Source organism: Microcaecilia unicolor, chromosome 9, assembly GCF_901765095.1.
Source record: "Microcaecilia unicolor chromosome 9, aMicUni1.1, whole genome shotgun sequence".
Lineage (NCBI taxonomy): Eukaryota > Metazoa > Chordata > Amphibia > Gymnophiona > Siphonopidae > Microcaecilia > Microcaecilia unicolor.
In genome coordinates this window covers 69,155,025-69,169,043 of record NC_044039.1, presented here as the reverse complement: position 1 = coordinate 69,169,043, position 14,019 = coordinate 69,155,025, and the positions used below count along the sequence as shown (strand labels likewise).

General features: G+C 42.1%; 1 protein-coding gene across 5 annotated transcripts in view; it reads left to right on the top strand.

The window, feature by feature from the left end:
- Positions 1–14,019, top strand: part of FBLN1 (fibulin 1) — a 1,130,965-nt gene that overhangs the window by 430,753 nt on the left and 686,193 nt on the right. For all 5 annotated transcript variants that reach the window (XR_003943425.1, XR_003943426.1, XR_003943427.1 and 2 more), the window contains exon 7: positions 1,684–1,821. Coding sequence is in view for 1 of the 5 variants with exons in the window: in XM_030215291.1 (XP_030071151.1) it covers positions 1,684–1,821 (138 nt within the window). In the remaining 4 variants the exon portion in view is untranslated. The remainder of the gene's footprint in view (positions 1–1,683; positions 1,822–14,019) is intronic.

The following is a 14,019-nucleotide window of genomic DNA, read 5'->3' as shown; positions in this document are numbered from 1 at the left end:
CAAATCTCCTTTAATTTCTCCTTTGGAAATGGTGAAAAAATATATGGTAGACGTTCTTGGAATGGATAAGGACTCACTACCTCCCATTACACGGGCCTATTACATCTGGAACCCGAAGGGGACTGATGGAAACCCTCTAGTAGTGGGGGATGGAACTTCCTTCCTGGAAAGTTTACTGGAAATAATTACTCAGAGGTCAACTATGCTGGTCACTTTTGTGCTGGAGCCTGATCGCAATGCTGTTTAAGACTTTCCTTGACACTTAGAAAACTTGTTTTTGGGCGCAAAGGTCCGAATTTTCCCAGATCTCTCGAGGCCTACACAAGTAAGGCACAGGGCTTTTTTGGAGCAGCGCCATAGAGCGTTGGCACTGGGAGTAAATTTTGTATTACGATTTTCTTGTACTTGTAATGTATTGCTTGAGGGTAAACATTTCCAGTTTGTAGACCCAAAACAGTTAAAAGAATTTCTTGGTGCTAGAGCTGATGTAAATGTTGTATGCCCTCCCTAAATAGCAGGCTAGGGTCGGTAACTCAAGGTAGCAACCGCTAGATTATTTTCTTTAATCCTTTTTTAGACTTTTGAATTCTTGGAATCTATTTCTTTACTTGTGGACAAATAGGCTGTTAAGAATTTTTCTTTACTTTAATTGTACTTTAAATTTCATCTATATAATAATGCCGATTGCATATTCACATTGTGTAGTGAAATATTGAAATTTATTAATAAAGGGAAAAAATAAATGCTAAAAAAACTATTCCCTAAACTGTCTTTCCTAAATAAGCAGAGTAATTTAATATGAAGTCACTGAAGTTACCTATTTAACTCTAAGTCTACTTTTCCCCAAGCTTAAAAGCAATTTCCCAGCAAATACTTCTCTCCCTCTCTGGAAGTCCTCTCACAGTACCTCTTTCTGGACTGAGAACAACTGATCACTGGCTTACTTATTTCCTTGTGCTTCCTTTATGACTCACACTGCAATCAGTGTACCAGTAGGGCCCTTTTCCACTTTCTCTTTAATCATTCACTGTGTTTTTCTAACTTTCTAAAAGAAAGACCCCTGCAAAAAAGGTTCTCTGTAAAGGTTACTTTCTCTATCAAATTATTTAAAATTATATACATATTTTATTTAAATATTATTTAAATAGATATACATAAGTATGACCCTACCTTGTTCTCTGTTTATACTGATAGAGATTTCTTTTAAATGACTAAGCTGGCTCTACTCTAAAGGTAAAAAAAAAAAAACACCCTCCAAATTGAGGCTTAGTGTGACTACCCTCTAAACTGAGGCTTAGTGTGACTATTTTTTTGTGCTCTATACTGATACTATGGTAAACTCTAAAATAGTCCCTTTAAATGCTAGTCTATGGAACCGTAAAGGAGACTTTAAATTCTAAAAATGAGAAAACCCTATTCCCTAAGCTGCCTTTGCTAAATAAGCAGAGTAACTTAATATGAAGTCACTAAGGTTACCTATTTAACTCTAAGACTACCTTTCCCCAAGTTTAAAAGCAATTTCCCAGCAAATACTTGTCAGTGAAGTTCTCTCACTCTCTGGAAGTCCTCTCACTGCATCCCTTTCTAGGCACCAAATTTAGGTGCACTGTGTATAGAATTGCCATGCTAATGTTTTGGTCTTAAATACTGATTGATAAGATTCTTATACTTCTGTTATCCCAGATATCAATGAGTGCATCATAGGAACACACAACTGCAAGTTAGGACAAATGTGCATCAATACACTTGGATCTTTCCGCTGTCAGCGTGACATTGGCTGTGGAACTGGCTATGAACTGACTGAGGACAACCACTGCAAAGGTATGGAGCAATTCAACCTAGCCAACTCAAAATGTTAAAAAGATTTTCCACTAATTGTATAGCAGTAAAAGCTAGCATTGTACGCCTTAGAAAGGAGAAGTTAACTCTTTAGTAAATGGATATTTGCTTCTATAATTTCAATGATCATGATGCAAACCAAAATAATGTTTGTCCTGTCACAGTCCACCCACACTAGTACTCAAAATATCATTTTTTATTATAGTGTTATATAATGCTTATCCAAATCATGTTACAAAAAAAATATATGGCAGAGAAAGTGTAATGGATAAAACAAGGTTACAGAGCCATCTGTATTAAGCATTTTTGCCTTAGATACAAATTGGAAAAGACCCTTACTACATCTGGCCCAAAGTCAGGTGTTGCCTGATGTGGAGGCACAGGGAGATTTTAGACCAGAATAGTGTTTTTTCTGTTTAGTGCTGAAAAGGAAAAATGTACACCTGGCCAAAAGTCACAAAGAGTTGGTGGCATGGAGGGGCATTTTCAATATGATGTCCAAATCCGATTTTGGACGTTTTGCAAAAAAAAAGACCCAAATAAATCCAGTGCCAGACATGCTCATTTTTGAACCAGAAGAATGTCTATTTTTCTGGTTAGAAAAATCACCCTATTTTAGATGTTTGTGTGCCATTTTCAAACAAAAACAAGCCATTGGGATGTCTGGGGGCCAGCAGTCTTACTTGACCACAGAGACATCTCAGCAGAGCAGTGGGGCAGCCTAGGAGGCACTGCAGTGAATTTCCATAAAAGGCCCCAGGTACACATCAAATCATAACCCCCCTTATATTGTAGGTTGAGCCCTCCAGGAATAGCAAAACAATGTACTGTACTCAACTGAACACCACTACAGTAGTCCTTATGCCTGCAGGTATCACCTATATGTAGGTTCAGTAGGTATTTTGTGTTTTTTGGGGTGCTCACACTTTTCACCATAAGTGTACCAGAGTGGGATAGGGGCCTGGGTCCCCTTCTCTACAGTTCACTGTGCCAACCACTAGGCTATTCTAGGGACCTGCTTGCTTTCATAGAGCCTGGCATGTACTGTCACTTTCACATTTTAGGGGGGTGGAAGGGGGTCAGTGACCACTGGGAGATTAAAAGGAGGTCATTCGTTTATCCCTCTAGTGGTCATCTGGTCAGTTTGGGCACCTTTTTGGAACTTAGTCATTATTGAAACAGGTCTAGCTAAAAACATTCTGTTTTTTGCCCTGAATATTTTTACAATGTTCCATTTCACAGAAAAATGTCCAAATTGTAAGCCTGCCGTAGTCTTGCCCAAAACATACCTCCAGCACACCTCCTTGAGATGTAGAAGAACTGCATAAAAAAAAGTCTTAAAAATGAGTTTAGAAAATAGAATTTGGATGTCTGTCACTTTGTGCCCTTTTTTGGATATTCTGTTATGAAAGTGAGCCCCGGGGGTCACGTGATGACGTGGAGCTGAGCGGAGGCCTCTGAAACCGGCTCCGACTCGAGCGCTTAGAAATCAGCTATTTTATCAGCGATCTCCCCCCGGGGTGATCTCCGATTCCGCAACTGCAGGCGGCGGAAAGTGAGAGGCACGGAAAAAGCGAGTTAGGAAAGCGCTGCGTCGAGCGCGCAGGAGGTTATGCCCGCCAAGACCCCGCGGGGAAAGCAAAATACCAGCACGACGCAAGGCAAGATGGCGGCGGCTCCGGAGACAGCGATGGCGGGCCCGCTACCAGCTGACATGGTGCGGGACATGGTGCAACAGATCTCCGCGATGTTGGAGGAAAAGCTAAGTTGCAGACGTCGGTAGATCAGATTCGCGAGACGCTGGAACGCCAGAGCGCCAGATTGCAGCATGTGGAGGATAGAGTGTCGACATGTGAGGATACAGCGGTGAGCACGAACGAGCGAGTAGCAGCTTTGGAAAGAAAATGTGAGCAGCTGACTCAGAAGGCAGACGACCTTGAGAATCGCAGCAGAAGAAATAATCTTCGACTTGTGGGCATCCCAGAGTCAGTGAAAGCAATGGACTTACGGAAAATGGTGGAACAGTGGCTACCTAAGGAACTGGGCCTGGATACCAGTAAAATTCCCCTGCAGGTGGAGAGAGTGCACAGAGTAGGAGTGATAAGAGTGAATGAGAACAGGCCAAGGCTGTTGGAATAATGTATTGTGTTTTACATGCATTGTCTGTCAGCAATGTTTTTTTTTCTCTGTGATTACTCTGTGACCTCTGATGTCAATTACCTAGAGAGGTCACACCCATGCAACTTCCTGTGGGGGTTAGAAACAGCACAGCACATGGAGCTCTAATGGTCTCTCCTAAGCTGAGGATCTATGGTGTGAGCATCCATTACCATCTAAGCACATGGAAAGAGCTGATAAACCAAATGTATTATATTATGTATATATAAGCCTGCTGAATATATATCTAACTACAAACTGTGAGTAAACAGATGTTTTGTTACTTCAACTTTAAAGTGACTCAGCAGTGAATTATTCTGGGGTGTATGTGAGAGAGAGGAAGAAAAGAAATTAACATTTCTAAAGCTGAAGCTGTGTGTATAAAATCTGCTAATTATTTACTACAAATAATCCAACAAAAGGGTTATGGGCCCAGCCCAGGAATTGAAAAAGGAAAAAGAGAAATATTACCAGGCAGTGAAAAAGCCAAATTTTTTCTCTTAAGTTTTAAAAGAAAAATTCAGTCTGTCTCTCTCTCCCCCCCACACACCAAACAGAAGGCAAGGCTAAGAAATGGCTGAGGGAGGAAATTCACCATTTTTCCACTCTCTCAAGGTGCCTAAATTAACTGAATATAATTATCAGCAATGGGAGCTAAGATTCAGATGTCTCCTTCAAGCAAAGAAATTAAGTATATGTTTAGACCAAAACAGAACAGCTGAAAATATGGCTGAATGGGACAATGCAAACTATTATGTGAAGTGCATGTTTTTTGAAGCTCTCTCAGAGAAACAAGCCATATTGGTGGAGGCAAAAGATACAGCAAAGGAAATTTTAGAAAAACTGAGAACTATGTATGCAACTACATATGCAAAACAGCAACCAATTTGGTTGGCAGAGTTGAATGAAACCAAATTAAGGGATAAAAGTAAGTGTAATGATCACATTATGCATCTTATGTCTTCATTTCAAAAGCTAGAACTTTCTGGAATTCCCATGTGTGATGCATTGAAAAGAGCATTTCTTTTTACCTCACTATCAAAGAAGTTTGATGTTTTTAGGTCTGTGAATGAAGCCATTGAAGGGCAATCTTTTGAACAGGCAGCATCAAAACTGAGGCAGGAATGCATAATTAATGATTTTGAGGAGATGTGTTCTCAAAGACAGTCAGAGAGAAATGAAACAAATTTCTTGGCAAAGAATAGAGGAAGGCGGAGCTATGGGAAAACTCCACCCAAGGGCAAGCTGATTTGCTATTCATGTGGAAAGGAGGGACATGTATCTAAATGGTGTAAGGAAACACAAAACACCCCCTCTAGCTCACCAAAGCCAATGGAACAAAAGAATTTTCCAAGCAGGAAATGTACAAAGGACAATGATAAACATAAGAGCTTTCTAATGGCAGAAAAATCTTTGACTATGGTAAATAATAATTCAAATGAAAGTACTTGGATTTTGGATTCGGGGAGCACATGCCATTTAACCAATTGTAAGGATTTCTTTCAGGAAATGTGTCCAGAAGAAGGTATTCTTAATACTGCAAACGCAGGGACTGCTAAGATCCAAGCAAAAGGCATTGGATTCTTAAAATGCAAAGTGTCTAATGAAGTTAAAGAAATTCCTGTAAGTGATGTCTTGTATATTCCCCAAGCAGTTTGCAATATGCTTAGTGTATCTACATTAGATAAGAAGGGATTTGTGATTCATTTTGAAAACAGTAAGTGCACAATCTCTAAAAATGATGAAGTGTATGCTGAAGCTTTTATGCATAATGATATTTATAAACTGAGCATTTCAGGTGAAGCCTCACATATGGCGCAAGTAAGGAAGAATGATGGTAAATGTAGTCTGGAAATCTGGCACCGCCGCCTGGGACATCGTGATTTTAAGGTGATCCAGGATCTTTACAGTAAGCAACTTGCTACAGGCATTGAAATAAGTGAAGATACTGGTAAAATGGAGAAATGCATAGACTGTGTTACTCAAAAAGGTGTGAGACCCTCATTTCCTGCATACACAGGAAATAGGAGTAATAAAGTACTGGACTTAATACACAGTGACTTATGTGGACCGTTTAATATCCCATCATTGGGAAATAACAGATTTGTGCTAATATTCTTGGATGATTTCTCTAGATACTGTGTGGCCTATTTGCTGAAAGAAAAAAGTCAAGTCACAGACATGCTGAAGAAATACGTAGCCATGGTGAGCAATAAATTTGAAAGAAAACCAAAGGTTCTTCAGACCGACAATGGTGGTGAGTTCACTTCACAAAGCATGCGCACATTTCTAGAACAAGAAGGCATTCAGCATATCACAACAGTAGCTTATACACCAGAGCAAAATTCTGTTGCAGAGAGAAAATTTAGGTCACTTGTGGAAATGACCAGATGTATGCTGTCAGATAGCAATCTCCCTAAAAGACTATGGGGGGAAGCCATTCTCACAGCAATGTACCTACAAAACAGAATGCCAACTAAAGGCGCTGAGCGCACACCACATGAGACATGGCATGGTAGGAAGCCAAACCTGTCACACATAAGAACATTTGGAAGTACAGCATATGCTCATGTACCAAAGCAAATAAGGCATAAGCTGGATTCCACAACAGAAAGGGGCATTTTAGTTGGCTATGCTCCAGGACACAAAGGATATAGAATTTTGAATCTGAAAACTGGCATTGTTGGCATAAGACATGTTACATATTTTGATGAAAACAAAAGGGTTGATAAAGGCTGGATTATCCCAGATGAGCCTTATCATCCAGAATACGAAACTAGAACCATAATAGACATGCCAGTGTATATAAATGCCATACCAAGGCAGATGTCTGAAAGCAACTCATCTGTATCTAACGAGGAACAGGCAGAGGAAGCAGACACAGAAAGGATCATTGCAGAAGACAGTACAGTTGGAGAAGGGGAATCAATTGGAGAAGGACTCTCAGATTTAGAGGATGCGGAAAGGTCGGACCAACCTGTTGTCAGACGCTCATCCAGGGAAAACAAAGGTGTTCCACCCCCAAGACTGTCTTACCTAACAAAGTCAGCAGAAGCTCAAGAGCCCTTAACATGGGATGAGATTGAGAAAATGCCAGCAGAAGAAGCTGCTGAATGGCGTAAAGCTGCACAAGAAGAAATTGATGCATTGCATAAAAATAAAACTTGGATTCTTACAAAATTACCTCCTGGCAAGAAAGCTATAGGATGCAAATGGGTATTCAAGTTAAAAAGGAATGCACAAGGAAAAGTGGAAAGGTATAAAGCCAGATTAGTCGCAAAGGGATATCTTCAAAAATATGGAGAAGATTTTGATGAAGTGTTTGCACCTGTAGTGAAACACACGACAATTAGAACACTTCTGAGCATTGCAGTCTCAAAAGGCATGCAAGTCAACCACATTGATGTGAAAACAGCATTTCTTCATGGAGATATAACTGAAGACTTGTACATGGAACAGCCAACAGGTTTCATAAATACAAAACAAAGACAGCTAGTGTGTAAATTAAACAAAGGTCTTTATGGATTAAAGCAAAGTGCAAAATGTTGGAATGACAAATTGCATGAAATATTGACAAATTTAGGATTTAAGCAAGGTGAAGCAGATAAATGCTTGTACACTAGGTGCAGAAATGGACAATATGCATACATTTTAGCTTTTGTTGATGATCTGCTCATTGCAAGCGAAAGTGAGCAAGAGTACAAGGACATTGTAAAATATTTAAACCAGAATGTTGAGATAAAAGAACTTGGTAATGTGTCATACTATCTTGGTATAGAAATTGAGAAACAAAATGATGGTTCTTATCTTCTAAGCCAGAAGCAGAAAATAAATGAGCTTATTGAAAGTATAGGTATGCAAGATGCCCAAGTTGTAAGCACTCCCATGATCACTGATTTTCTGAAGGATGAAACAGTAAGAGAACCTTTACCAGATAACATCCAATATAGATCAGCCATAGGTAAGCTTTTATATCTGACTACCACATACAGGGCTGATATAGCAAATGCAGTAGGAATTTTGAGCAGAAGGGTCAGCTCACCTACCAAATCAGATTGGACTGCAGTTAAAAGGATGGTAAGGTATTTAAAAGGTACCATTGATTGTAAATTAAAGATTTCAGCCAATAGTAATCCAAAACTAATATGTTACTGTGATTCAGATTGGGCAGGGGATCATTCTGATTATAAATCCACAAGTGGATATGTGTTTATGTATGGAAATGTACAAATTTCTTGGGCCAGTCATAAACAAAGTATTGTGAGTCTGTCTTCTACAGAAGCTGAATATGTGGCTGTATCAGAAGCATGCAGAGAACTGATGTGGATTGAAAAACTTTTGCTGGATTTTGGAATAGATGAACAGATAATGGAAGATAATCAGAGCTGCATCAGACTGTCACAGAATGACAAGGTTCAGTCACGCACCAAGCACATCGCAACGAAATATCACAACATGCGAGAGCTGGCGAAAGAAGGGGTTATCTGTCTACACTATTGTCACACCAGTGAGATGACAGCTGACATCATGACCAAACCGTTACCCAGAGAACGTTTTGAGAATCTGCGAATAAAGCTTGGACTTTGTATGAATTAATAATTGCATGACAGTTATGCATGAGAAGGGGTTTGTTGGAATAATGTATTGTGTTTTACATGCATTGTCTGTCAGCAATGTTTTTTTTTCTCTGTGATTACTCTGTGACCTCTGATGTCAATTACCTAGAGAGGTCACACCCATGCAACTTCCTGTGGGGGTTAGAAACAGCACAGCACATGGAGCTCTAATGGTCTCTCCTAAGCTGAGGATCTATGGTGTGAGCATCCATTACCATCTAAGCACATGGAAAGAGCTGATAAACCAAATGTATTATATTATGTATATATAAGCCTGCTGAATATATATCTAACTACAAACTGTGAGTAAACAGATGTTTTGTTACTTCAACTTTAAAGTGACTCAGCAGTGAATTATTCTGGGGTGTATGTGAGAGAGATGAAGAAAAGAAATTAACATTTCTAAAGGCAAGTGCTAGCAAAGCTGTTAAATTATATGGACAAGGAAGCACTGCTGCAAGCATACAGGAATAAACCGGGCCTTGCATATGAAGGGGAGAAAATCCTGCTTTTTCAGGACTACTCGACCACAGTATCTGATCAGTGGAAAGTTATGGGCCATCAATGCAAAAGATTGTATGACAAGGGAGTCCGATTCGCTTTACTATTCCCAGCAAAAGTGCGGGTGCTGCATGAGAACAAAACTTTGTTTTTCAGTGAGGCGGCAGAGCTGGAAAAATTTGTGGCTACCTTACCATGAGAGAGAACAGTAAAAGAGAGGACGTGTTGGCGGAGCTTTTTTCTTCTCTCTGGAATTTAAGGGCAGTGGAGATGGCAAGACGAGAAATGGATATGAGAAGCTTAAAGAAGACAACAAATATGCAGCTGGCCAGTGCATTATGTAAGCGCACCTGCAGGGATGTGAAAAGAAATCTTGTGCCACGAACTGCCCAGTTTAAGTTACATAGTTTAAATGTTGGACCTTTAACTGTGCTCCTGTTTTACTAATATTCATGTTTTTCTCTTTAGGGAGCGCAAGTGCCTAGTTACAGGATTATAATGGAATATATAAGAGGAGTCTGTGTTGAGCGGGGTGTGGGGGTATCCCCGGGGGGGGAGGGGAGGTAGGGGTAGTGAGTGCGGAGTTCGGGAGAGTTGGTGGTGTGAAGGGGAGTGTGCATGTTGAGCATTGGTATGCACAAGGGGTATGTGTGCTCAAAGGGTAAGAATGGTAGGGGTAGGATGGGGGGGGAGGGGAGCAACCAAGGGGGGGAGAGAAGGGTGGGAGGGAGTGAAAGTTTCTCAAAAAATACTTATGTGGAGATTGTGCGGACGATGGGAAAAAACAAGACCAGAGAGTAAAAAGAGAGGAGAGTGTGAGAACCAGCAGAGACAGGTACAGTTTTTTTTTAAGTCTGGGGGCTCAGCTGGGAGGCCCGCAGATTGCACCGGGAATTAGAGCACGAGTTGACAAGAGATACTTTGTCCTTAATGGCTAATCTTAAGATTGTGTCATTGAATGTAGACGGAGTGCATTCCCCGGTAAAGAGAACTAAAATACTGCAGGCTCTTAAGCGCCAAAAAGCGGATGTGGCCATGATTCAGGAAACCCATCTAAGCAAATTAGAACATCTTAAACTAAAGAAGGACTGGGTGGGGGATATATTCTTTGCAGCATATAATGGAAGGCAACGGGGGGGGGGGGGGGGGGGGGGGGGGGGTGGCAATATTACTTTAAAAAATGTGGCCTTTGATTTGCATAACATGTACCAGGACCCTGAAGGGTGCTTTTTAATAGTGACAGGTGACCTGCAAGGGAAAAGGGTGGGGCTATGCAGTGTTTACGCTCCCAATATTTATAGCCATAAATTTTTTACTTTGCTGATAGCCAAGTTGGTAACATTAGACAATTACCAGCTTATAGTTGGGGGGGATTTCAACATTACCAGTGACCCTTCAATAGATTGTAAGCCAGCGCGGAGAGTAGGAAGGGACCATGAGGATAAGGGAGTGAATTTGTTAATGAAAGATTTAGCATTAGTGGACATATGGAGGCAGCAACATTTAGAAGATCATGATTATACTTTTTTTTCTCACCCCCATGGGGCCCATTCCCGCCTTGACTATCTGCTGGTATCGCATTCAATTAGTGTCGTAGCGAATCGCTCGGGAATTGAAGAGCCAGCTGTGTCAGATCACGCCCTAGTGTGGGTAGAGTTATCTTGGGGAAAGAGGGAGGGTCCGGACCGATGGCGGATGAATCCGGCGTTATATAGAAGCAGGGACTTCTGCACATACCTGAGGAAGTGCTGGCTGGATTATATAGCGGACAATGACACGCAGGAGGTGAGCCCGAGAATTTTTTGGGAGGCCGCAAAGGCAGTGCTAAGAGGGAAGATTATTTCATATGTTGCTTCTAAGAATAAAGCTCGGGGGGAGAAAATAAAGGTTCTTACTACACAATTGCGGGAAGCGCGCAGGACACTGATAGGTCGCCCAACTGAAGGCAACAGAAAGGCATATATGGAGTGCAGGAAAAGCATACAGGTTGTGTTGGATGAGGGTGCGATGTATAATGTTAAATTGTATAAATATAAATTACAGCAATGGGGCAATAAAACAGGTAAAATGTTGGCGTCTCTCGTAAATCAGAGGTCAACGAGGAAATATATCAGTAAAGTTAAAAACGAACTGGGGAGAGTATGTGCCACAGCAACAGAAATTCAAGGGGAGTTTGTACATTTCTTCTCGTCCTTGTATGAAGAGGGATCTTTCCCAGAGGATAAATGCAGAGAATTCCTTGAGGGGGTGGGCTTGGCCAACATATCGGTACAGCAGCAGCAGATGTTGAACGCTCCGATTCAGGGGAAGGAGGTTCAAAATGTCATTAAGCGATTAACCTTAGCAAAAGCACCGGGTCCCGATGGACTGGGAGGGGAATATTATAAAATTCTCCAAGATATGATAGTGGCGCCGTTCATTGCAATGTGTGAGGATGTTAGAGAAGCGGGTACCATGGGCTCGGTGTTAAATCATGCACATATAGTGGTGCTCCCCAAGCCTGGGAGGGATGGAGAGCTGGTGGGTTCCTACAGGCCAATCTCACTGCTGAACCAAGACGTAAAGATATTAGCGGCAGTGCTCGCGAATCGTTTGGGGCAGGTGGTGCCTTATCTGGTACATCCTGATCAGGTCGGATTTGTTAAGGGAAGGTATGCATCGGCTAACATTTTAAAAGTGTGCAGAGTTTTGTTGGAGGGGAAGGGGAGGAGAGGGGATGCCATTTTGGCTAGCCTGGATGCCGAGAAAGCCTTTGATAAGGTGATTTGGAGATATATGTTTTGGATTCTGGGGCGTTTCGGCATCCAGGGGGAATTCTTGAACTGGATTAGGGCGTTATATAGCTCCCCGACGGCTCAAATACTCATAAATGATTCCTTATCAGATGCATTTGCTTTGGGAAGGGGGACTCGGCAGGGATGTCCTCTGTCGCCTTTACTGTTTATCCTAACTTTAGAACCATTGGCAGCCAAAATAAGACAGGAAACGAGCTTGAAAGGTATAAGAGTGGGAGGAGAAGAATATAAAATAAATCTGTTCGCAGACGATATGTTGCTGCTGATAGACGACGCAACTGAAGCTCTGCCGTTAGTTATGCATATTATTTGAGAGTTCGGGGCCTTTTCGGGCCTTAGTATAAATTTTGAAAAATCAGAGGCGTTGCCTGTCAGTGAAGCGTGTCGTTGTTTTGAATCGCTGAGTTTCCCATTGCGTCGGGCACAGGGAGGTATCAAATATCTTGGGGTATATCTTAGTGTGGACATGGCCTGGGTGTATAAAAGGAATCTAGTTGACCGCATAGACGAGGTAAAACAACTTTGTAAAAAGTGGAAGGAGTTCCCAGTAAATTTCATGGGCAGGATTGCATTGGTGAAAATGGTGTTATTACCTAAGTTATTATACCCATTGCAAATGCTGCCATTGTGGGTGGGAAGGGAGGAAGAGGAAAAAATATAGAAGCATAGTAAGCACCTTTATTTAGCATTCTAAACGCCCAAGGATAGCATTTACCAAATTGATATACGGTAAAGCACAGGGAGGCCTCCGGCTCCCAGACCTGAGGAGATATAACGTGGCAGCGTTAATGCGGTGGATACACGAATTGATCTCGGGGGAGGGGCATTATGCGCTCCCGGGATTTTGGGAGAATTGGTGCAGCCCAAATGACCCCTTTACAGTACTAGAGTCCTGGGCAGTGCAGGGAGCCCGGAAAATAGTGGGGAACCCCTACGTGGCTGCGTTGCAACGGGCATGGAGGTGGTGGAGAGGACATGGAGATGCGGGCAAGGGGGTCAGTCCATTTATGCCATTAGTGGGAAATATGGCCTTCCCAGCAGGGCAGGGCGTGTCGACATTCGGGAGCTGGCGGGACAAGGGATGTCGGTTTATAGGCCAGTTCCGGAAGGAGGGGGACGATGCCTTCCCAACCTTTGATATGGTAAGGCGTGAACTGCAGATAACTGGCTCACAATTTTTCGCTTATTTGCAAGCCCGAGACTATGTGCTAAGTGAAGAGCGCAGGACTCGGTCTTTAGCTCGTTTCACCAAATTAGACTTATTGTTTATGTAGACTAGCCCATTAAGTAATGGGTTGTCAAGGTGGCATCAAGCGATCAGAGATCATAAAAAAGCGCCCCATATGTCACACTTAGCAGAGGAATGGAGCAGAGACATAGTAGAAGAGGTCACGGTGGAGCGTCTGGGGGCAGCATTTCGAAACTTGGTGAAGATAACTCCGAATGCATCATTACAGGACATTCAGTACAAGATTCTATACAGGGTGCACATCACTAAGGCAAGAGGGAAAGTGTTGGGGATGTGGGAGGAGGACACGTGCAACAAATGTAAGAGGAGTGTGGGTTCATTTTTACATTCCTTTATGGAGTGTCCATCATTACATGAGTTCTGGGCAAGGGCGTTGAACCTACTGGAAGAGATATTGCAGCGTACAGTGGAGTGGCAGTATTCTGTCACCCTGATGGGATGTGGGGAGTCGCTCCAAAAGCAGGGATTGGGTGCGGCCCAGACCAAATTTATACTACTAGCAATGATAATCTTGAAGAAGTGTATATTAAGGGTGTGGGTTGTTGAGGAGCCCCCGGACCTGGAGTCGTGGAAGTCATGTATGGTAGAAATGGGTAGTTGGGTAAGCATGACATATAAATTTGCTACTGCCCTGAGACTTCGCCAATACCGAGATCTTTGGGGAAGAACTCAAGCTCTGTTCTCACAACAATGTTCCAAACCTGGATAGTAGAGTCTGTGTGTAGTTTGGGGAACTCACTGGGGAGGGGGAGTGGGGAATGGAAGGGGGAGGGGAGGGGGGTAACAGGGAGGAAAGGGGTAATAAATAAAATGCTGTGGAGATCAGATAGATATAAAGTCATTATATGTTGTTGTATAAAGA